The sequence below is a fragment of the Boleophthalmus pectinirostris genome, unplaced genomic scaffold (assembly GCF_026225935.1).
Source record: "Boleophthalmus pectinirostris isolate CB_2022bp ecotype Guang Dong unplaced genomic scaffold, ASM2622593v1 HiC_scaffold_13, whole genome shotgun sequence".
In the NCBI taxonomy this organism is placed as follows: Eukaryota; Metazoa; Chordata; class Actinopteri; order Gobiiformes; family Gobiidae; genus Boleophthalmus; species Boleophthalmus pectinirostris.
Window position 1 is genome coordinate 22,243,770 of NW_026571036.1, and position 20,536 is coordinate 22,264,305.

At 36.2% G+C, this 20,536-nt stretch overlaps 1 protein-coding gene across 1 annotated transcript; it reads left to right on the top strand.

Annotated features, from left to right (window-relative positions):
• Positions 1–189: 189 nt before the first annotated feature.
• LOC110154814 (adhesion G protein-coupled receptor F5-like) lies at positions 190–19,331 on the top strand. Its single transcript, XM_055149817.1, has 22 exons — positions 190–255; positions 1,510–1,598; positions 1,679–1,709; positions 3,225–3,368; positions 3,437–3,607; positions 4,188–4,385; positions 7,295–7,465; positions 8,127–8,147; positions 8,310–8,752; positions 9,667–9,758; positions 9,837–9,895; positions 9,992–10,110; positions 10,184–10,381; positions 11,879–12,088; positions 12,746–12,874; positions 12,945–13,117; positions 13,696–13,863; positions 13,968–15,365; positions 16,479–16,520; positions 16,615–16,659; positions 16,746–16,806; positions 16,896–19,331. Exons 14-22 carry the CDS (start codon positions 11,947–11,949, stop codon positions 16,943–16,945), a joined length of 2,208 nt encoding a protein of 735 aa, XP_055005792.1. The 5' UTR covers positions 190–255; positions 1,510–1,598; positions 1,679–1,709; positions 3,225–3,368; positions 3,437–3,607; positions 4,188–4,385; positions 7,295–7,465; positions 8,127–8,147; positions 8,310–8,752; positions 9,667–9,758; positions 9,837–9,895; positions 9,992–10,110; positions 10,184–10,381; positions 11,879–11,946; the 3' UTR covers positions 16,946–19,331.
• Positions 19,332–20,536: the final 1,205 nt, after the last annotated feature.

Below are 20,536 nucleotides of genomic sequence, written 5' to 3' on the forward strand. Positions count from 1 at the left end.
ACAGAAAGCCATTATAAAATATGTCTTACTTTAGTTGGCATGTATTTACTTTGCTTTACAATACTGACATAATAATAACAATAGGCTGGTTTAGTGATAGATTGTAGTGATCCTGTCATAACTGGACAGACAGGTGGAGCATGTGTTATGGGAAATGATGAGGAACTCAACTCAGCGACTGTGTCACTCCTAAATGAGATTCCAGCAGTGAAAATCTCTGAAGATTTTTCACGAGGACATCCACGATCGAGTGAGGTAAAACACTGTAATATTCTTATAGTAACTGCTTTTACATTTGGGTATGTTTTTAATGCTTTGTCTGATAGTCCAATGAGCCATGTTTGTACTTTTCACTCTATTTGAGACCAACTTGTCTTGCTTAGAAATTGTGATAACATATTTAATGAAGTTACTAAATATTTAAACATTACAAAGTATACTCATTTGTCATAATATTTTAACCAAACAGAGGTCACATGGCCATATGAATGCAGGGGTTGTACAGATATACTATTGTCTAGGTAGGTATATATGTATGTATTATGTATGTATGTATTTATGTATAGCTGCAGAGTAAGATTAAAAACATTAGCATATGTTAACGTCATTCCCCTGAGAAGACGTCTGCATTTTTCAAATACTTGTATCATCATATGCTTTCTAGGAAGCTTTTAAATCAGCTCTTAAATCAGACAGAAAATAATGTTTATAATTATACTTTATGAAACATTTCAAAACAAAAAAGCACATTTATTCTTGTCAGTGGTTTATGCATGTGCCAAGTAAATTGTACAGCAGGGGTCTCGAACTTGTAGCCCGGGACTTTCCAGTAGCTCTCCACCCCCTTAACAGTAGCACGCCAGAGGAATTCAGAATTACACCATTGTGCTGAATAACAAAAAATGTATTAATTACTTGCCTTGTACTGTAAATGTATCATTTTGAAGTCCAAGTTTGTGCACTAATAAATGGACAATGGTTTATGTTTTATAGGCATCTAACTTTACCGAAAGGCTTGTCCTCTTTTTTTTAATCGTCTCAGTTTCTTGCGGCCGCTAAAATGAGTAGCTCTTTGCATTTTAGTTTTGTAAAGGCAGGAGGAGTAAAAAGGTTGGAGATCTCTGCTGTACAGAGATATAATTCGAACAAATTTTTGTGTCTGTGTATCATTCTCAGCCTCATGTTTTAGCCTCATGTACGTCAGCATGTGTGTGTTTGAGTGTGTTTCTGTGAATGTGTGTGTTTGCATGTCTGCGTGTTAGTGTGTGTCTGTGTATTTGTGAATGTATGTGAGTGCTCGTGTGTGTGTGTGTGCGTACATGTGGGTGACACTTTATGTGACTGTGTCTGAGTTGTGTGGATGTGTGGGGTTGGGGAGTTGTGGGGGTAGGGTGGTTGGGGGGGAGAAAATGTCAGATTGCTTTTCATAACTGTAAAGCATTTTGTGTTACATTCTTTTGTACAAAAAAAAAAAAAAGATTTACTGATTTTTTTAAATGTTATCTCCAGTGAGCATGGTACCACAAAGCTCTCTCCTGTGGGTGGTGGTGCTGGTGTGTGGATTTGTGTCATGTGAGACTCAACAATTTTTGGTTCAGGTATAAATTGTCTATACACTCTCACAGATGTGAATATTGTGTAAATGAATTGATACTAAATGAAATATTAATGTTTTTAGGAGTCTGTGAATGTGGGTCTTTCCTCAGTTGGTAAGTCTTTTTGATTAATCGGTACAGTACTTTTATCATCATTTTCATCATACTCTTTTCCATCTTTATCTTAGCAATTAACAACTATAAATCAAAATAATAATATTTTTTGAATGTGCAAAATCATTCAAAAGGTTCAGTCAGGAAGTACGTATGTCACTTAAACCCATGACTATCTGAATTTCAGTAGCCTGTTAAATATGTACTATGAAACTTTTCTGATGGAGGCTGGGCCACCTGCTTGTGTCGACGGTGAAGTTTTTGCTTTGCCTAAAATGTTCCATGCATCCAGTATCTCCATGTAGATAAGGTGACATCAGCAATAAAATATATATGTAACTAGACAAAAATGCTATACTGTGGAACATTCCAGGATAGGAAATAACATCTCCGTAGACACAGAGATAGCATCCAAACCAGCAACCACCTGTTTTTTCCCCTTGAAAAGTTGACAGATGCAGAGCATATTTCCGGCATTATCCTACATCATACACTGCATGATGACGTAGGGAAAACAAGTGTCCAATAGGCACTTTCTTTTCTGCCAAACGCATGTGCTCCATCCATTTTCATTGGCCCAAACTTTGCCAAAGAGTGTAGTGAGTCAAAATGGTTGACTCCTTTGAATGTCTGTGTTCATAACAATTGAAAAAGCCGCTCTAAGTGCAGTTATTTCTGAAATAAATGGCAAATTAAGCATCTTGGTCTGCGTAATTGCACATCCCATTCTATTTTTATTTGTAAGGTTTATTTCACTCAAAATGTACAAATACAAATGTAATACACACCAGGGAAATGCAGGACGTGATGTGGCTCTGTGCCCTGGACCTGACACGAGCTTTTTTTTTTTCTTTTTTTTGAGGGTAATAGGGATATTTTTAGTTTATTTACAGACTTTATATTTTTGCATTTTTGAAGCTAAAGCCCTAAATTAAAGATTTTTTTTATGCCCAAAACATTTTTTATACATGTTTTCTATCTGTTTTGAAAGAGTGTGAATTTTATTTTCTGTTTTGTTTGTTTGTTTGTTTGTTTTTTTCATTTGTATTTCTGGTTCAAAATTTTTTTGTCTTTAATTGGAAACTGCTCTGGCCCAACCAATGCACTGAAGAAAGAGCCCATATTGCGCTATTTTCTGATCTGTGTAATATGTTATAATGTTGTGTTTTGTTTCATTCACACATTTAACACACAAACCTGCTGCTGAGTTCTTCTCTCAAACAGAAAACACTCTTTTCCACCTTGTGCTGTCACACACCTTTACTAGAATCATTTGGATAATTTCAGACTTGGAATTGCCAATCTATACTATATACTACTATACTAACCAACATGTAAAAGATAGCTGTTAACTCAAAAACTACAACTACATGACATCACAAGGTGAAACAGAGCATTTTGAGCTTTGGGGATGCAGACAGCCTAATAATGTAGGATTACTCAACCATGTGTGAATTAAATATATTTGCAACCTTTAATGTTTAATCTTTTCCTCTTCTCTTATTTTCTTCCCAGCATTAGCGATCTCAACCACAGCAGATTATCAAGTTATCATTCAAATCGATGACGTAGCACGTTTCAAGGCAATTTTGGTTAATTTATCACTGCCCTTTTTGGTCAATAGTTCAATAGAGATTACTGCTATCACCACGACAACAGGTACGTGTTCTAATCTGTGGTTTTCTGAAACTCTAAAATTCATATATCCTAAATTGAATTGTTCCCAGTGTGTTCACCTGGTAACCTGACATCCTACGAGTGCCGCTGTGAGCCGGACTATATCTGGTCCCAAGAAGTATGCAGCAATTACAGTGTATGTGATCGTTCTGTCCAAGATCCATGTGGGTGTATCACTTCTATACCGGCAAATGACCAGTCATGTCAGCTCAGGCCACCAGGTAAAACTAAAACTAAAGCTTTTTTAAAAAAATTTTTTATTGAGTTATAATGTTGTTTCCTCATCACGAACATACATGGAGTTTTGTTTCATTCACACATGTTTATCACACAAATCCTGCATATTTAGGCTGAGTTCTTCTCTCAAACTAAAACCACTGTTCTACTTTGTGATAGTCAAAAGTACTTAAAATGGCATCCATAACAGAAATAATAGTAACACAAAAAATAAATATTTGGTGGACTGTGTTTTCTTTATAGCATTTCTAAATAAGGTCACAACTGGGTCAAAGCAAAGTGTGTACGTAAAAGGGAGGTGCTTAATCCAACTACAAAAAGGTGGTTTTGTCCCACAGTGGAACCGGTTGGTGACACATGATGCTATAACTGACACAATCTGAACTGCGAATTTTATAACAGCACATTCCAAAAAAAAAAAAAGATAATAGACCTATAACTTCCTCAGATGTTCAGTTACTGTGTAGGTCTTGAGTTCTTTGGATACACAGTTGAAAAATGCATAATTAACAGGGAATTTTTTATTTATTTTTTCACAACTAATTTTCCTTTTTTTCTACACAGTAACTACTGCCATACCAACTACTACTACTACTCCAACCAGTACCTTTCCAGTGACAGACTACGACGTATCCTTGACGTTCTCTTTGAGCATCAACGGCTCACTCCAAAACATTACGGACTACATCAGGAGTGCCCTCAACTCATCTCCTTATAATCTGTCCCAAAGTCTGTTGCTGTCAGTATTCAACTTAACTACAGGTAACAGCTGCAAATGTGTAATTTACTGTATATTTTGTATTGAAAATAAGAACACAAAAACATCTAACAGAATATAACTGGAAATGATATATTTATTTTGTATTTGGGTCTACTGCATTAAGGTTAAAACAACTTAATTTTGGTCCAGAGCCGTTTAAGTTTTACATGTGTATAAGATGCCTAATTCAAAATGCTAATGACAGGTTGAACAACTAAAAGACATCATTATTATCTTTGTATTTAAGATTTTACTAAAATGTCCAGCTTTTTCTAGCTTGATTTGAGTTTATAAAAGTGCTTCCTAGTTCCTGTTGGGATGCAAATGTGACATACGTAGAGGTAATTCCATATCTATGCAATAGTTATACTAAGACTAGCCTAATAAATAGATAAAAGGTTTACCGTATTTTCCAGACTATTGAGTGTACCTGAATATAAGCCGCAGGTGTCCACGTCTTTAGGAACGTTATCAAGTTCAGGCCATCTGATTTTATCGCCTCAAAGATTTTATCATCTTTTTGCATTGAGTCAGTTAGTCACGCTGCCGTCGCCAAAATCTCACCATTGATGCCGAGCTCACGTGCAGCAGCTCTGTTTCCTTCTTTGACAGCCATATCAATCGCTGTTAACTCAAAAGCTGCATCATCTGCATTTCTTTGTGTGTTTTCCATGAGGAGGGTATCCCCAGGTTTGACTACCGCAAAACTATTTTAAGACCTTTTTAAAACCACTTAAATGAAAATTAAGACCAAAATCGCACCATTATGCTCGATCCAATTCTAATAATGACCAACCAACTACCAGTACTATATCTAGAATCTAACAGCTACTGTGGATTAAACCTAAACTTCCGCATGATCCGTCCAACATCTTCCTCCACTGTACTCACTGTTTACTCATTGTATCTTTGCTGTTTGCACATACTCAAAATTAGACGTGCATTAGACATTGCAGCCGGGTTGAGTATACAAAAAATAGGCTAATGAAATTTAAGACTTTTGTGAAAAAATAAGACTTGAACAACATAATTTAAGACTTTTTAAGGCCTTAATTTAGGAACATGAAATTTAAGACCTTTTTAAGACTTTTAAGAACCCCCGGCTACCTTGCATGAAGAGGGTGTGTGTATGAAGCGCAAAATAACTGTTCAAAACTTCGTCGGCGCATCTCTCCCCACGTTCTACTGCGCATGACTCCTGCAAGAGCCGCTGTACTGTCTGTATCATGTTAGTGTCTTGGAGGATTTCAGCAGATTTCAGGTTCTCTCGGGGGGGTAGGTTAGTTCTATCAATCAGGTGGTATGAGTGGATGTCTGGCTACTGAAGTTTGAGACGTTTCTTTTTGTCATTTATGCATACAGGGAAGACGTATCCCCCCTCACTAATCTTCATTTAGCAGCATAACTTATTTTATCACACTGCGATGAACTATTTGAGTGCACTGACAATATCGCTAGCTAGTGTAGCACAGACAGCGTTGCTTTCTGCACTCAGGCTGTGCATATCCGCTGTGTTGCCAAACCACAGACTATATATATGAATGGACAATGTGCCAAACAAAGAATCCGTCCATATATTAGCCGCGTCGTTTTATTAGCCACGGGGTTCAAAGTGTGAGAAAAAAGTAGCGGCTTATAGTCTGGAATTTACAGTAATCTACCTGTTGAAGAGTACTGTCTCTCAGGCTTAAGAACTGTATGGGTGTTGGCTTGGACTGAGATATCCGCCCTGGAGTGCCGGTCAGGACACAGGAGACAAGATGCAGACGGTAAAATTTAGGAGGCTTTTATGAAGCTCAGGCATCATCATAGGAACATTACTATTGTGTGTGGTCAATAAAGAAAAGAATAAACAAACTAAACTGCTGTACTACACAGTGACACAGTAAAAGGTGTATTCCTAAACATACAATAACAAACATAAAAAATAGTAAACATGGAGTGACTAAATAAGAGGCACAGAATAAAGGCATAATACTAAAACTATAATGAACATACACGGCACGACACGCGAGAAATAGCATCAGCGTCTAAGCTAAGCTAACTCCCTTATAAATTGAACTGGACACTTATTCTCGGAACATAAACAACACATCAAGACATGAATGAATCAATAGCAAAGGATTTATAGCAAAGGCAAAGGCACCGAATGCCATAAACTTACTTTTCATCAACATGACATCAACTTGAGCAGGCGGTAGATGGCTGCACGTCCGAGCCTCGTGAACTAATTAAGACAGCAGTGACAAGTAAAGCATGCATTAACTCTCAGCACCTCTAATGGGTGTTCCTAACAAACCTACTGCCTTTCTAACACTATCAGAAAAATGTCTTCTTTGCACATTAACTGTCTTTGCATTTTGGATGGAATTTTGCACTGATGACATAGATACAGATATTCTGACCACTACTTCCTGTATATTGCACTTTTCTTCTCAACTATCACTTGACAAATATAAAAGAGTGATAAATATTTGGTTCTATCCCACCAAACCAAGTAGTCAGAAAAATATGAAATCTCATCATAAGCTCTTGTGTAACTTCGCGGAGGGGAAGGCATTGCAGTTTTTCCTGTATGTTTCGCAGGTTGGCATTAAACTTATCTTGCATTTAATCAGTAGAGGTGTTGTTTTACTGCTAAAAATATTTAGAAAAATACCTCTTCACCAATGACCTGTAACTCGATCTGGTGACATAATCATCTTCATTCCATGGAGAGAGATAAGTTTACTGTAATGTCAGTCTGTGGCACATTCGAGGCAAAGCATTATCGTCTCCATGGAGACAAGCAAGTGGTATGTCTTCAATTCGTGTCAGATTTTGTTCCAAATTGTCCCCCCACAGCCCTACACAAAATATTACTCTACTATGCATTTAATTTTTTTCACTTTGTTATTTTTTTCTATTTTAGTTTGCACTGTAGAACCAGATCGAATGCTGTGTCGGTGTGAGGAGGGGTACAGCTGGCCATGTGAAAAGTGTTACAACTATAGCCAGTGTCCCAATACCACAATAAACCCCACATGTGACACGGCTTATATTTATGGGTCACTCGCTAACGAGACCTGTGAACCAGTCACAAGTAAGTTATATTTTGTGTTCTTAGATGATTTATTCATGCATTTATCACTATATTGTAGTATATGTGATATACACTCTTATAATAAAATTATATTTTGTAAAAGACAGAATATATTGATTGGTACACCAAGTTTATGTGATCAATTTGTTTTATTAACATTAAAGAGGAACTATTGTGCAAAATCGACTTGAGATAGTTGTTTCCCCTTATCATTTACTCATCTGAAATTCCTGGAGTGATATGCGCATGTCTGAGCAGTCTTTAATCGCATATTTTGATGACGTCATTTTGTCAGTCAACCTCCTTACTTTGTTCTCCAATTTTATTTTCATAATTGGGATTCTGTAGTGTAGACGTTTACATGCAACATCAATTCCCACTGGGTACTGCAGTTTTCTAACGCGGAAGTCAGCGGATTCGTTCTTTTTATTAAGTCGTTTTAGATAAATATTGCGAAAATGTCCAAATTATTATAAAATATTCTGTCATATTTGTAGGATTTTTTGCAGACACATTTGATCCACATGTGGCATAGATTATAAATATATAGCAGACACAAGCACAACAGTCTTCTTTAAATATTAAAATAATTAATACATTATTACTTTACACGACTATAATAATGTATTGCAAAATAATTGTATTTTTCCATGTTTTCCAGACACATGTCAGTCCTGTCCAGGTAGGAAACCATGAGTGTTTAAAATGAGTCTGTTTGTTGTTTTTATTACATATAAAAGTCTAATTTTTTTTTCTCTCTCTCTCTCTTTTCTTTTTGTCTTTTTACCACAAACCATCGGGCAACAACTATATCAACCTGTACATGAAATACCACCAACTTCAGGGATTACTACAACTGCTCCTACTACTACTACAACATCTAATATTACTACTACAACACCTAATATTACTACAACACCTCCTCCTACTACAACAGCACCTAATATTACTACTACAACACCTAATATTACTACTACAACACCTAATATTACTACAACACCTCCTCCTACTACAACAGCACCTAATATTACTACTACAACACCTAATATTACTACAACACCTCCTCCTACTACAACATCTAATATTACTACTACAACACTAATATTACTACTACAACACCTAATATTACTACAACACCTCCTCCTACTCCGACAGCACCTAATATTACTACTACAACACCTAATATTACTACAACACCTCCTCCTACTCCGACAGCACCTAATATTACTACTACAACACATTCGTCTACTACTACTACTAGAACTACAACTCCCATTCCAGTTCCAGGTACTACACCCTTAAATGTATTTTTGTTTGTATGTTTGTTTGTTTACACTGAACTACTTAATTCAGTATATTTTCATTTTGTGGTCAGAGGGTGGCTAGAAAAACATCACTGATTTATAGGTAGTACTAGTCTGGTTTGAAAAAGACACTTATGTTACACCCCTTTCAGTATACTGATTCGCTGCATTTACTGGGGTTATGGTAGCGAGTATTCAGATAGTCCTTTAAGGTTAATATCAAACTGGGTTTGACTGTAAGATCTGGTAATCCAAAATAAAGAGCTCATTTGGTTTTCTGGATTCAAAAGTTGCTAGAGAACCAAAACTAAAAATGTAAATAACTTTAAAGGTGCACTATGTAACTATAGTAGAAGGTTCACCAGCTTGTCTCCATTGAGATATTAATTCTTCACCTATAATTTTCCACAGTATGGTAATACATTTGTTTGTCTTTATGGAGACAGTTAACATCTGGTCAGATCTGTGGAGAGGCAAATCCACTCACTATTTGCGTGTTTTTCAGTGTATTCATTAGCAATACAAAATAGCCATCATGAAACAAATCCTGGGTAGAAAAAAATTATTTCAGACATTCCAGGCAATGCAATTACATCTCTGTGGAATACAAGCAGATAGCAGAACCTCCTCTAGAAAAGTGACATAATGCACCTTTAACATACATTGTTACACTGAAGTTGTGAATGAATGATCACCAACCATTATTTGAGGACAGGTGAAATTGAAATTCCCACTAAAAACCTGCTGCCAAAACATTTGTATTATAAAGGGGCAAAATTATACTCTATTAAATTGTGAACACAGATTGCTAGTTTAGGCTAATTATGTAAGCGGGCAGTATCATCATATAATACTGTGGACTGTGAACATAGTTTTGTTTTGTTTTGTTTTTTCCAGAACAAAAAGCAGTAGCAGTTACTTTGGATGTCCCATTTAATTCTTCTTTCAATTCTCTGGACAATCCTTTGAACACCAACACAAGAAAATTAGTAAATTTTGTATTTGTTTATTTATTTCCATTTTAACAGTCTGTCTGCTTGCAAATAAACTCTCATTGTTTCTTACAGATTTTGGATGGTTGTCGTAAAAGGCTTCAAAATTGTAAAATATTGAGTTTAATTTTTAAGTAAGAGTAATTACAAAACCATACATACATTACATATCATCATCAGATCATTTTAACAAAAAAAGTTAATCGTGTTGATATTTTTTTACTTGACAGACCTGGAAGTACAATAGTCGAGAGCAATATTAGTGCCACTTCACCTCCAGAGGCCATAGAAACAGTACAGCAAGACATCGTGAGTGAAATTGTAAAACAATACAAAGTCATCACTGATGGTAAGTCGATTTTTCACAATATTTAGCATAACATTTTTTTAAGAAATTATGTAATATTTTGGATATTTCTCAGGGGTCAGTTTGGATTTTCTGAAAAAGCCAGTACTTTTTGGCACTGAGGCTAAAATAGAGTGTGATCCATCCGGAGAGATTTTCAGCAGCAATTGGACAGCGTCATGGTTCAAAGATGGTGTTGAAATCACTACTGGAGTTAACAATGCTGATGGAAAGTCAGTGCTGACAATTCTGAATTTTTTTCGCACAAACATAGGTAAGAGTAGTACTGTGGGTTAGAAAATTATTCTTTCTAAAAATATAAATATGTTTAATTTTTTCAATTATAGACAATGAAAACTCAAACCAAGCTATTGCTGGCTTGGTTAAAAAAATAGAATATAGTGTGATTTAAAATGAGAAAAAAAAGTAAACTACTCAAAACACAACATTCAATTTAATTTCCTAATTTCATTGATAGCATACTTGGCAGCTGAAGTCATCAACATACTGGGGCTGTGATGCTAACTGTAGGCTCTGCTCTGTCTAAGACTCTGTTAGACTTTAATCTGAGTTTCATTTTAACACAATCTGACCAGAAAGTCTGACTTGGAATTAAGATAACAAATAACAGTTGCAAGCTAGCTCGCATCAGCCAACAGTTTTTCAGTTAGTCCCTCTCACCTTTTTGCTGAAAATCAAATTAATAAACAGGACCATGAATGCTCGTATTGCTCATAGGCTCATGAAAATGTCTTGTTTACATCTGTTTTGTATTGTTATATCTTAAAACATATTTGGCAGTGTTTGGTAATGTGTTCATTGTGTCACCATGGTAACTACTGTTATAACATTCTACTATAGAGATACATGTAGACCCCCCCCAGCATGATGTCACTGCACAGTATCAACAGTAGGCCTACATCTGTGTAGAACAACGTTGATATAATTCCTCATTCATCCAAGAGTAGCCATAGGTAGTAAATGTTTCAAGGGTAGATTTGACAGTCCTAAAGGGAAGAAAGGTAAAAGGAATTTACTCTGAGGTAATCCTGTTCTTTTGCTCTCTACCCACCTTTTCCTCAATTCTGTTATTTTATTTTTATTATGTTTCTTTTATTTTATTTTATTTTTTTATGAGTTATAATGTTGTTTCCTCATCACAAACATACCTGGAGTTGTGTTTTGTTTCATTTACACATGTTTAACACACAAACCCTTCATATTTAGGCTGAGTGACTTCTCTCAAACAGAAAACACTCCATTACAGCTTGTAATGTCATATGGCAATACAGGAAGTGCTCCACTGTGTTTTTAAACTCCATACACCTTCAGTACAATCATATGGATGATTTCAGCTATGGAATTGCCTATCTCTATTTAACAAAAGGTAAAAGGTAGCTGTTAACTTGAAAACTAGCACCACATGACATCACAGGGTTTGGAGATATGGACAGAGGGTTGTGAATGAAATAAAACACAACTCCAGATGTTGTAGATGAGGTTATAACAACATTATAACATGGATTAAAGCTCACAAGAGTTAATTTTGTGTAATACAGAACCTTTAGCTATTGCTTATCAAGTAGGCCTTCTTCACAGTGAGGGTGAGAGGGAGATGTTGTCTGGATTACTATATTTTAATTCCTTAATAATAACATATGCACATAAAGCATAAATTATGAATAACATCAGTCACTCTATTGTAGCTTGAATTCATACTGTGCAGTTTGGTATTTTCATGCTAATTCACTTTCATCAAATCTTTTTTCAGGATATTACGAGTGCAGACTCACCAGTGGAAACAACATATTCAGACAAAAATCAGGAAGACTGACTTTTATGGAGCTGCCAGTCATTACTTTAAGCCCAGTGTCACAAAGTAAAACGTGCACAGTGGGCTACTCTCAAGTCATTGAGTGCTCTGTTCAAAGCACTGTTCGGGATTTCTATAAACTCCGATGGAGGGGTCAAAACTTAACAGGTACAATTACTCTACAGCACAGTAATAACCTTGTAATAACATTGTAACTATATGGCAATGGCATTAATTAGGATGGTAGGTAAAAGTGTGTTTATGGAAAATTACACATGGAATCTGGACTATGATTTTACTTACTAAATTTTAATCCTGACCCTTCAGTATGACAGTAAATAACCAGTTTTGCCACCCTCTACAGTGTATGTTTGTCTTAGGTAGTGTACCTGATTTTTATGGTCTCAAAAACATGCAAAGCTGAATTTGTTTTACAAGTTTACAGAAGTCCAAAATTATTCTTCACTTACATTATGCATTCTGAGCGAATTATTCACCTTGATGACTTTATAAGTGTGTTTCTCAACTTTCAGACTCCAGAGTACATGAAAGCTAACAACTAGCATGCTAACAGTACTGTTCCTGATTATCCAACAATAAAACACGTTATAATTAGATGCAGCCTTGTTTCGGTCTTATTTTTACTCCAAGAGCTTCTTTTCTGTATTTGGGCAAATTTTACTCAAATACATGGAAAGAAATTTACAGCCTTTTAAAATTCTCAGAATATCTCATCAGCCCCAAGCATTCTAATTGTATATCAAAAACAAATTATTGTTCTTTTAAAAGATAGTTGATTAACCATAAATTTGATTTTTATTTCAGACTATGGTAAAATCAGTAGAGAGACCGATAGAGTCACCAGCTGCCCGCAGATCTTTACAGACACTTGTGAAGCAGCAGACTATCCACAGTATAACAAACAAGTAACATTAACTTTTAAAACAGAAGAAGGTATGTTAAATTATACCTCATCATCACAGACTGTGATGGATTTAAATGGCTGACTCATACTCTTCTACAGGTTTTCAATGTACAAGTGACACCTGGGGCCTTGGAAATGAAGGGGACCAAGTTGAAGGATCCTGTGAAGAGGGAAAAGTCGGAAAGAAAGTGGCCACATGTTTAAACAGAAATTGGGAAGTGGAGGACTTCTGTGTGCTCGAAAAAATCCAGGAACTGCTGAATCAGACAGAGGTCAGCTATTTACACTAAAACATCAACTATATTCAAAAGTAATAGGTACTTTGGACAGTCGGTTCACATTGTGCCACTCACTCCATGAAAGCAGTGTGTTAAAAGTGCTCTCTGTAAGTTTTCTGGTGAGGAGTGGGCTACCTGTTGTTTCCACTGGGGAGGGTATTTCTTATCCTATGTTCCACAGTTTGGCATTAAACCCATCTATCTATGCATTCATTCATTTACAGGTGTTTTACTGCAACGCCTCTGTTCAGATCTGACGTGTAACGTGGCCTGGTCGGATACGCAATTGTCGTCATGGAGATAGATATGTTTAATGCCATAAGGCAGGCAATAGGCAAAACGATGGGACCCGACTCTCCAATAGAAAAGTTACATGGTGTATTTTCAAGTTACAGAAATACAGCCCCCATTCTGTGCCTGTGGTCTCAGACCACCCCTGCCAATGCTGATTTTAGGTAGATCCCACTTTGGGAACCACTGGTCTAGAGACTGATTCAAACAATATTCCCGTAATAGGTTTTCTGCTGTCCTCCCTGAGCCATTGTGTGTTTCTCATGATGTTTTATTATCAGGCACTGAGGGACCCCGGTGCAGTTCCTGAAATCCTGAATGAGCTCAACGAAGTCACAAATGAATTAGAAAAGAATGTCACAGAATCAGCTGCAACAATCGAAACCATTGTGATAGTCATGAAAAGGTTGGCAGACATAAGCAAAGAAATTACACAAGGACCAATGGAGGTAAATAATGATTTGTTTTCTCTCCTCATGCAGTGAACATATTGTGCAATATTGCAAACTGAAACGGAATCTGTGTATAACACAGTTGTCTCTTGTTTCTTCAGGATATCTTAAACACTTCGAGCATTTTAACTGTGGACGCAGCAAAAAAATCATGGGATAGACTTAACAATAGAACATATAAAAATTTGACAAGAAGTTCAAAAGCAACAGTGAATAGTCATATTGCAGCCAGCTCTACATTTTTGAAAAATCTTGAAGATTATTCAAAGAAATTTGTGGATCGATTTGGTAATATTGTAACAGATTTCATCTTGTTTAACAAAACTGTCTTCAGCAACACTTTCCAAGAGGAATATGATAACTCAGTGCAAATAGAAATACCACAATCTGGGCTACAAAACAATACAATTACAGTGTTGACGTTTGAATCCTTACACAATGTAGTACCTCCAGTCAACCAAATGATGACATCCAACTTATCCATCAATGCTAAAGTTGTTCTTGTCCAATCAGTTGGAGTTAAAAATGTGTCTTTCACCTTTGACCTCCGCAACAGCTCTTTGTTCAGCCCTCAATGTGTTTTCTGGAACTTCGCACTCTTCAATGACACAGGTGGATGGGATAATGAGGGCTGCATTGTGGTTAATGACACTAAGGACACTGTAACCTGTCAATGCAATCACTTAACATCATTCTCCATACTTATGTCTCCTTACGCTAACTTTTCTAAGAAACAACAAAAAGACTTGGAGATCATAACGTACATTGGAGTTGCAATATCGATTGCTTCCCTGATAATATGCCTCATCATTGAAGCTGTTGTGTGGAAAAAGGTTCGCAAACCAAGAGTGTCCTACATGCGTCATGTTACCATTGTCAACATTGCTGTTTCTCTGCTTTGTGCCAATATCTGGTTCATGATTGGAGCCGGGATTTCTGAAAGAAAACACGAACCTTCCTGCACGGCAGCCACATTTTTCATTCATCTATTTTACCTGGCCTTATTCTTTTGGATGCTGGTGTCAGGACTATTGCTGTTCTACCGCACCATCAGTGTTTTTGATAGTGGGATGAGAAAAGGAACCATGTTGGCTATTGGTTTTTCCATTGGATATGGAGCGCCAATTATTATCGCTGTGGTGACTGTAGCGTCCACTGCTGGACAGAAACATTACATACAGTTAAACAATTTCTGCTGGCTCAATTGGAATGAGTCAAAGGCGCTACTGGCCTTTGTGATCCCAGCACTGACAATTGTTGTGATAAACTTCTTCATCTTGTGTGTGGTCATCTATAAAATAATTCGAAGAAGGACAGCAGCAAATGGAGCAAACGCAGAAGAAAAGCATGTCTTCATGGTGATTATCCGCTGCCTAGCATTCCTAACTCCTTTTTTCGGGTTAACCTGGTGTCTCGGAGTAGCAACAATGGTGGATATCAAGGATGACAACTCTAAATTTGGAGTTCACGTCTCATTTGCATTCTTCAATTCCCTTCAGGTAACTGTACTGAAGTTTATTAGAGTCATTTGAATCATAGCAAAATAAAATCTTTTCTGTCAACTGAACTACTTGTTTACAGTTTCTGTTTCTCAGCTAGGTCTATTGAACTGCACAAGTGTGAACTGTGCCTGAGTCATATCACACTTAACAACAAACAGAAACTGTAAATAAGAAGGTGTGTTAGTTTAGTGTGTTAGAGTAGTTTCAGTGTAGTTAGTCAGATATAAGGCAGTGTCCACCAACAATCAATCAACAATCAAGTCCTGTGGAGTTCCAAGCAGTTGCAAAAGCGTTGTGTAAATGTGTACCTTTTAATTGTGTAATGCCTGAAAACAAAAATATTTTTTAAAGCTGCACTATGTAACTTATCTGATAGGGGATCTACCATCTGCTTGTCTCCATGGAGATGTTACTTTGCATGGTGGTGCCATCACCCAGAAAGGTTACGTGGTGCATCTTTAAATCTGCAAAAATTTCTGAAACTTTGTTGTACCTCTTGTTGCTTCATAACAACCAAAGGCCATACCACTGATAATGATAATTCTGCATCATGAAGTTACACTTAGATGACACTTTACAGTGATATTATGCTGGGGGTATTCTACATGTATGTATATGGCAGAATGTTCAACAGTTACCTTGATGACACAATTCACACATTAACAAAAACTGCCAAAAATGGTTTAAGATAGTCCGAGAACTGGAGAAATTGATTAAAACAGCACAATTTTAGGAACCTGTGATAAATTTTCAGTGAGAGTGACTATGTGTTGGCTAAAGCTAGCTACCTTCTGACTGTAATTTTCCATGTGAAAGAATGATTTAAGAACACAAATCATCTCACCTGTAGTTCCAGCCAAGTGAGCTCTTTCTGGTCAGACTGTGCTAAAACAAAGCTCAGATTAAGTCTTACTTGAGTAACAGAGCTTCAGACAGAGTAGTGCTTTCAGTTAGCTTCACACATGTTGGTGACATCAGCTGCAAAGTATCAACAGATAATAAACTCCTAGAATGTGTTGATACTCAATAGGCAGTCAAATATTTGTGTAGTTATGCAGGCTCAAATCTTTTTAATATAATGTACTTACTTTATAAATGATTGTTTTTAAGGGTTTCTTTGTCTTGCTTTTTGGAACTCTTCTGGACAGCAAGGTATCCATCTTAGTAAAGTTATTTCATTTTTATTTCATTTCATTGCAGCTATGTTCACACTGATGTAATCATTCATGTTTTTGTTATTTTAAAGGTGCGTCAAGAAATTTCAAAATCTTCAAGTTCTGGAGCAACAAGGGTAAGAAAAATCATTGTACAGTCCAGTTTTCAAACAAGCAGAGTTTTCTTATTTACTGCTGTTTCATGGTTGTGTTATGATTTCAGAGCACAACTGGAGGACAGACTTCATCGTCAGGTGTACTGGCCGGGTTGCGAAGGTGGAGAGGTACAGTAATACAAAATAATGCTTTTTTCTTTTCTTTTTTTTGATAATGCAGATAATCGTATATTGATTTTGGTTGTTTTCTTTCTCAGATGGTTACAATATATCATCAAATGCGGATTCTTCAGTTACTAATACTTAATGGATCACTTAATGCAATAGTTTTTACAGTGAAATGGAAGTTTAAAAGTCCTATATTACACACAAGTTACTCTTGTGATTTTAGCCATTTCATAATGCTATTACTTCATCAAAAACATACCAGGAGTTGTGTTTTGTTTCAATCACACATGTATGAGTACCGTATATAAGTCACTCTGGAGTATAAATTGCACTTTTTGGGGGAAATTTATTTTATAAAATCAGAGACCAGAAACTGACATTTCATCTTAAAAGGCAAGTTATAGTAATAACAATAGAATAGAGAACAACAGGTTGAATGGGCGTGTGGTATGTTTACCAAACTCTCCATCTCACTCCAAATCACTAAATCCATTGAATTCTTCATCCTCCTTGTCACTTCTGAGCAACTTCGTGACCTTCGGAGGCAAAGAGAGTGCCACTTCCTCTTCTGTGTAGCTGTCGTCAGACTCAGCATCAGTTCCAGTTAGAATTATTCTGACCTTTCTGAATCCCAACAGGATGGTTTCAGTTGTCACTAAAGTCCAGGCTTTGTCGATCCATCCAATGACTTCCAGGAAAGTTGCATGGCGGAACCTCCCGGTTGCCGTGAAGCTGTGTTTTCCAACCCCGCGTTCTGTCAGTCCTTCACAAGTTTCTCGCTCACTCCAAACTTTCTTCCTGCTCCTCGATTACCGTTTTCAGCTGAATATTTCACTACTTGCAGTAGGACAGAGGATCTTTCTGCAGGAGACATGCACAGTAGGGCTCCAAGTGACAGTGGAACAGGAGTAATAGGAATAGCAGATACTGGCACAAAGTCTAGAGTGCCCTCTCGCTCCTGTCAGTGTGAAAAAAGAAACACTCAAACCATGAAAAAAAGTGCGACTTATAGTCCGAAAAATACGGTAATCCTTTATTCTGTCTACATCTCCAAAGCTCAAAATGTTCTGTTCCACCTTGTTATGTCATGTGGTAGTTTTCAAGTTAACAGCTAACTTTTCCCTTTTGTTCAGCAGAGATTGGCAAGTGAAGGTGTAACTAAAAACACAGTACAGTACTACATGACATCACAAGGTGGAACAGTTTTCTGTTTGAGAGAAGAACTAAACTGAAATATGCAGTGTTTGTGTGAATTAAACAAAACACAACTCCAGGAATGATTTTGATGAGAACTACATTATAACATAGATCAGAAACTTGCATAATATGGGTCCTTTAAACATATTTGTGATTTTGTTACAGATTTTGAGCATACAACTGGTCAGTGTGATGCCAGTTTAATTTTCAGTGAAATGCCCTGTATTCTGAGATAAGATGTCAAATATGCACTTTACATTAGATAGTACATTTGGAGGATTTTGTTGGATAACTATAAGTTGTCAGTTTATTTTTTCATTAACTCTCTTAGGAATCTTCAATTAAAAGTGTGAAATCTGTGCTGTTTACTTACCAAGCATTGAGGGAGTAATTCAAAGTGTCACCCATGGGGACCAGTCTTTTGTTTTGTTTGGGGAAAGCTGTTCAGTCAAATGGGTGTAATTAGCACCTATAATGTAATACTAGGCGTGTATTGGCTGTAACACCTTTTCTACTCATCTCTCTAGACAAAACACAGCATGACCTTGACAATAGGGAAATAGCAGTCAACTCTATGGTCATGGATTTCTCCTTCTGAACAAAGTTTGTGTGGAAAAATAATGCACTTTAATAATTGTATATTTGATTATGACAAATTTCAGTTAAAGGTACAGTGTGTAACTTTTCTAGTGGAGGGTCCGCCACCTGCTTATCTTCATGGAGACGTTATTGCCTTGTCTAAAATGGTCCATGGCTGAGATTACAGGTCAGATCTGTGGAATGTGGACAGGCAACCCTAGTCACAAAGAGAATGACTTCTTGAGCAATAGAAACACCAGTAATTAATTAATGCTCAGTAGATGTGTCATACCATGAAACATCCAGGCAAAGCAATAACATCTCCATGGAAACAAGCAACTGACGGAAACTCCACCAGAAAAGATGCCTAATGCACCTTTAATACTAGGGCGGAAATATTTATGTATGATTCAACAATGGATGGACTAAATAATTACTGTTATTATAATTTGAAACCAGGTTAAATTTTTTTTTTTACTCTACACTACACCAAGTCTCTTACATTTTTATTTTTTTATAGTATTTATATATATTTATATGTCTTATGTTGTATGTGTAAAATGTATAGTGTAAATTTTATGTTGTAAAAGTGTACAAAAATGCTTTATGTTATTATTTTTAGTGTGAGCCTGGTACAGTGAGCACTTTTTAGGTGAAGCTTCTGCCCATAAACCAGAGACTAAACAGTTCAGATAAACTTATACTTTTGTATCCTATGACAGTATACTTCACACACAATAAAATAAACTATACTTTATATTATTTGTCATTGTATTTATTTATTTATTTGTTTGTTTTGTATGAAAACCACTAGATGGCAGGTTAGATTAACCAAAGTACCTGCTTAGGCATTGTTGTCTCTATGAACCATGTTGATAAATACTCAGAATTTTACTGTTATGAAAGACTGCAACTCGCAAGCCAGACATGCAGGGATTTTGAGATGGATTTTAGAATGAGTTCACAGTTTCACTATGGACAAATAAACAAATTTCAGAAGAATAACTGACATAAATCTTTAATTTCAAGCTTATTTTATTGAGAAAACAAGTAGTTCTCTATTTTCTATTTTATTCTTTTTTGGAGCTGTTTGATTTGATGCCATTATAAATAAATAAACATTGTTAACAGGTCTTGAGTGGCTGTAGTGACAGATTTACATGTCACGGAAATACCTCCCTGTTTGCATTAAGGCCATTATTCGATATCTTACAAAGACAAACCAGCTTGTATCTTTAAGCTGCTCTATATAGTTTTGTCATATAGTTTGTCCTATTTTCCATCATTCATTCATTTGCTTTTGACAATATCTTAAAAATATTCAACTTATTCTGGAAGTTACCATGGTATTAATTTGCATGGACCTGACAGCAAATAAGTTCTATACGGATTACAAAGCTGTTTCAAAGGTGCATTGTGTTTTTCTGGTGAAGGATCCGTCAACTGCTTGTTTCTATGAACATGACATTGCTGTGTGTGTAATGTTCCACAATATGACTTTAAACAGCTCTTCTGTGTCTTACATTTATTAAGTTACAGGTGGTTTAAGTTACAGGTGGTTGTTATAGCTCAAAAATACCTAGAAAAACAGGCATTCTGACTGTGAGCGGGGCCACCTCTCCACAGATCTGACCTGTAACTTGGTCTGAGTTGGCCTCCATGAAGGTAGAAATGTTTAATACCATACTGTTAAACAAAGCAATGTGTGTAAGACAGAGTTTTATTAGTCTAAATTTTTTGCTGAATTTGGTGGGATAATACCTGTTGTAAATATAAATTATAGTTTTACACTAATCAAGAATTTAATAAGAAATGTTCAAAAATAAGAAGTGACATGACAATAGGGAGAATTCTGTCCAAATCATCACATTTTTCACATATTTTAAACATTATTTCAACAAAATAAAGGTGTTTTCTTGAATTTTTATTTGTCAAAGAATTATTTCTGTGTACG

Excerpts from the sequence above, each read along its gene's own strand:
- LOC110154814 (XM_055149817.1), top strand. The coding sequence starts at position 11,947 with ATGGAGCTGCCAGTCATTACTTTAAGCCCAGTGTCACAAAGTAAAACG. Across the intron at positions 12,089-12,745 it reads GAGGGGTCAAAACTTAACAG|ACTATGGTAAAATCAGTAGA; the intron begins GTACAATTACTC and ends TTTTTATTTCAG. Across the intron at positions 16,521-16,614 it reads GAACTCTTCTGGACAGCAAG|GTGCGTCAAGAAATTTCAAA; the intron begins GTATCCATCTTA and ends GTTATTTTAAAG.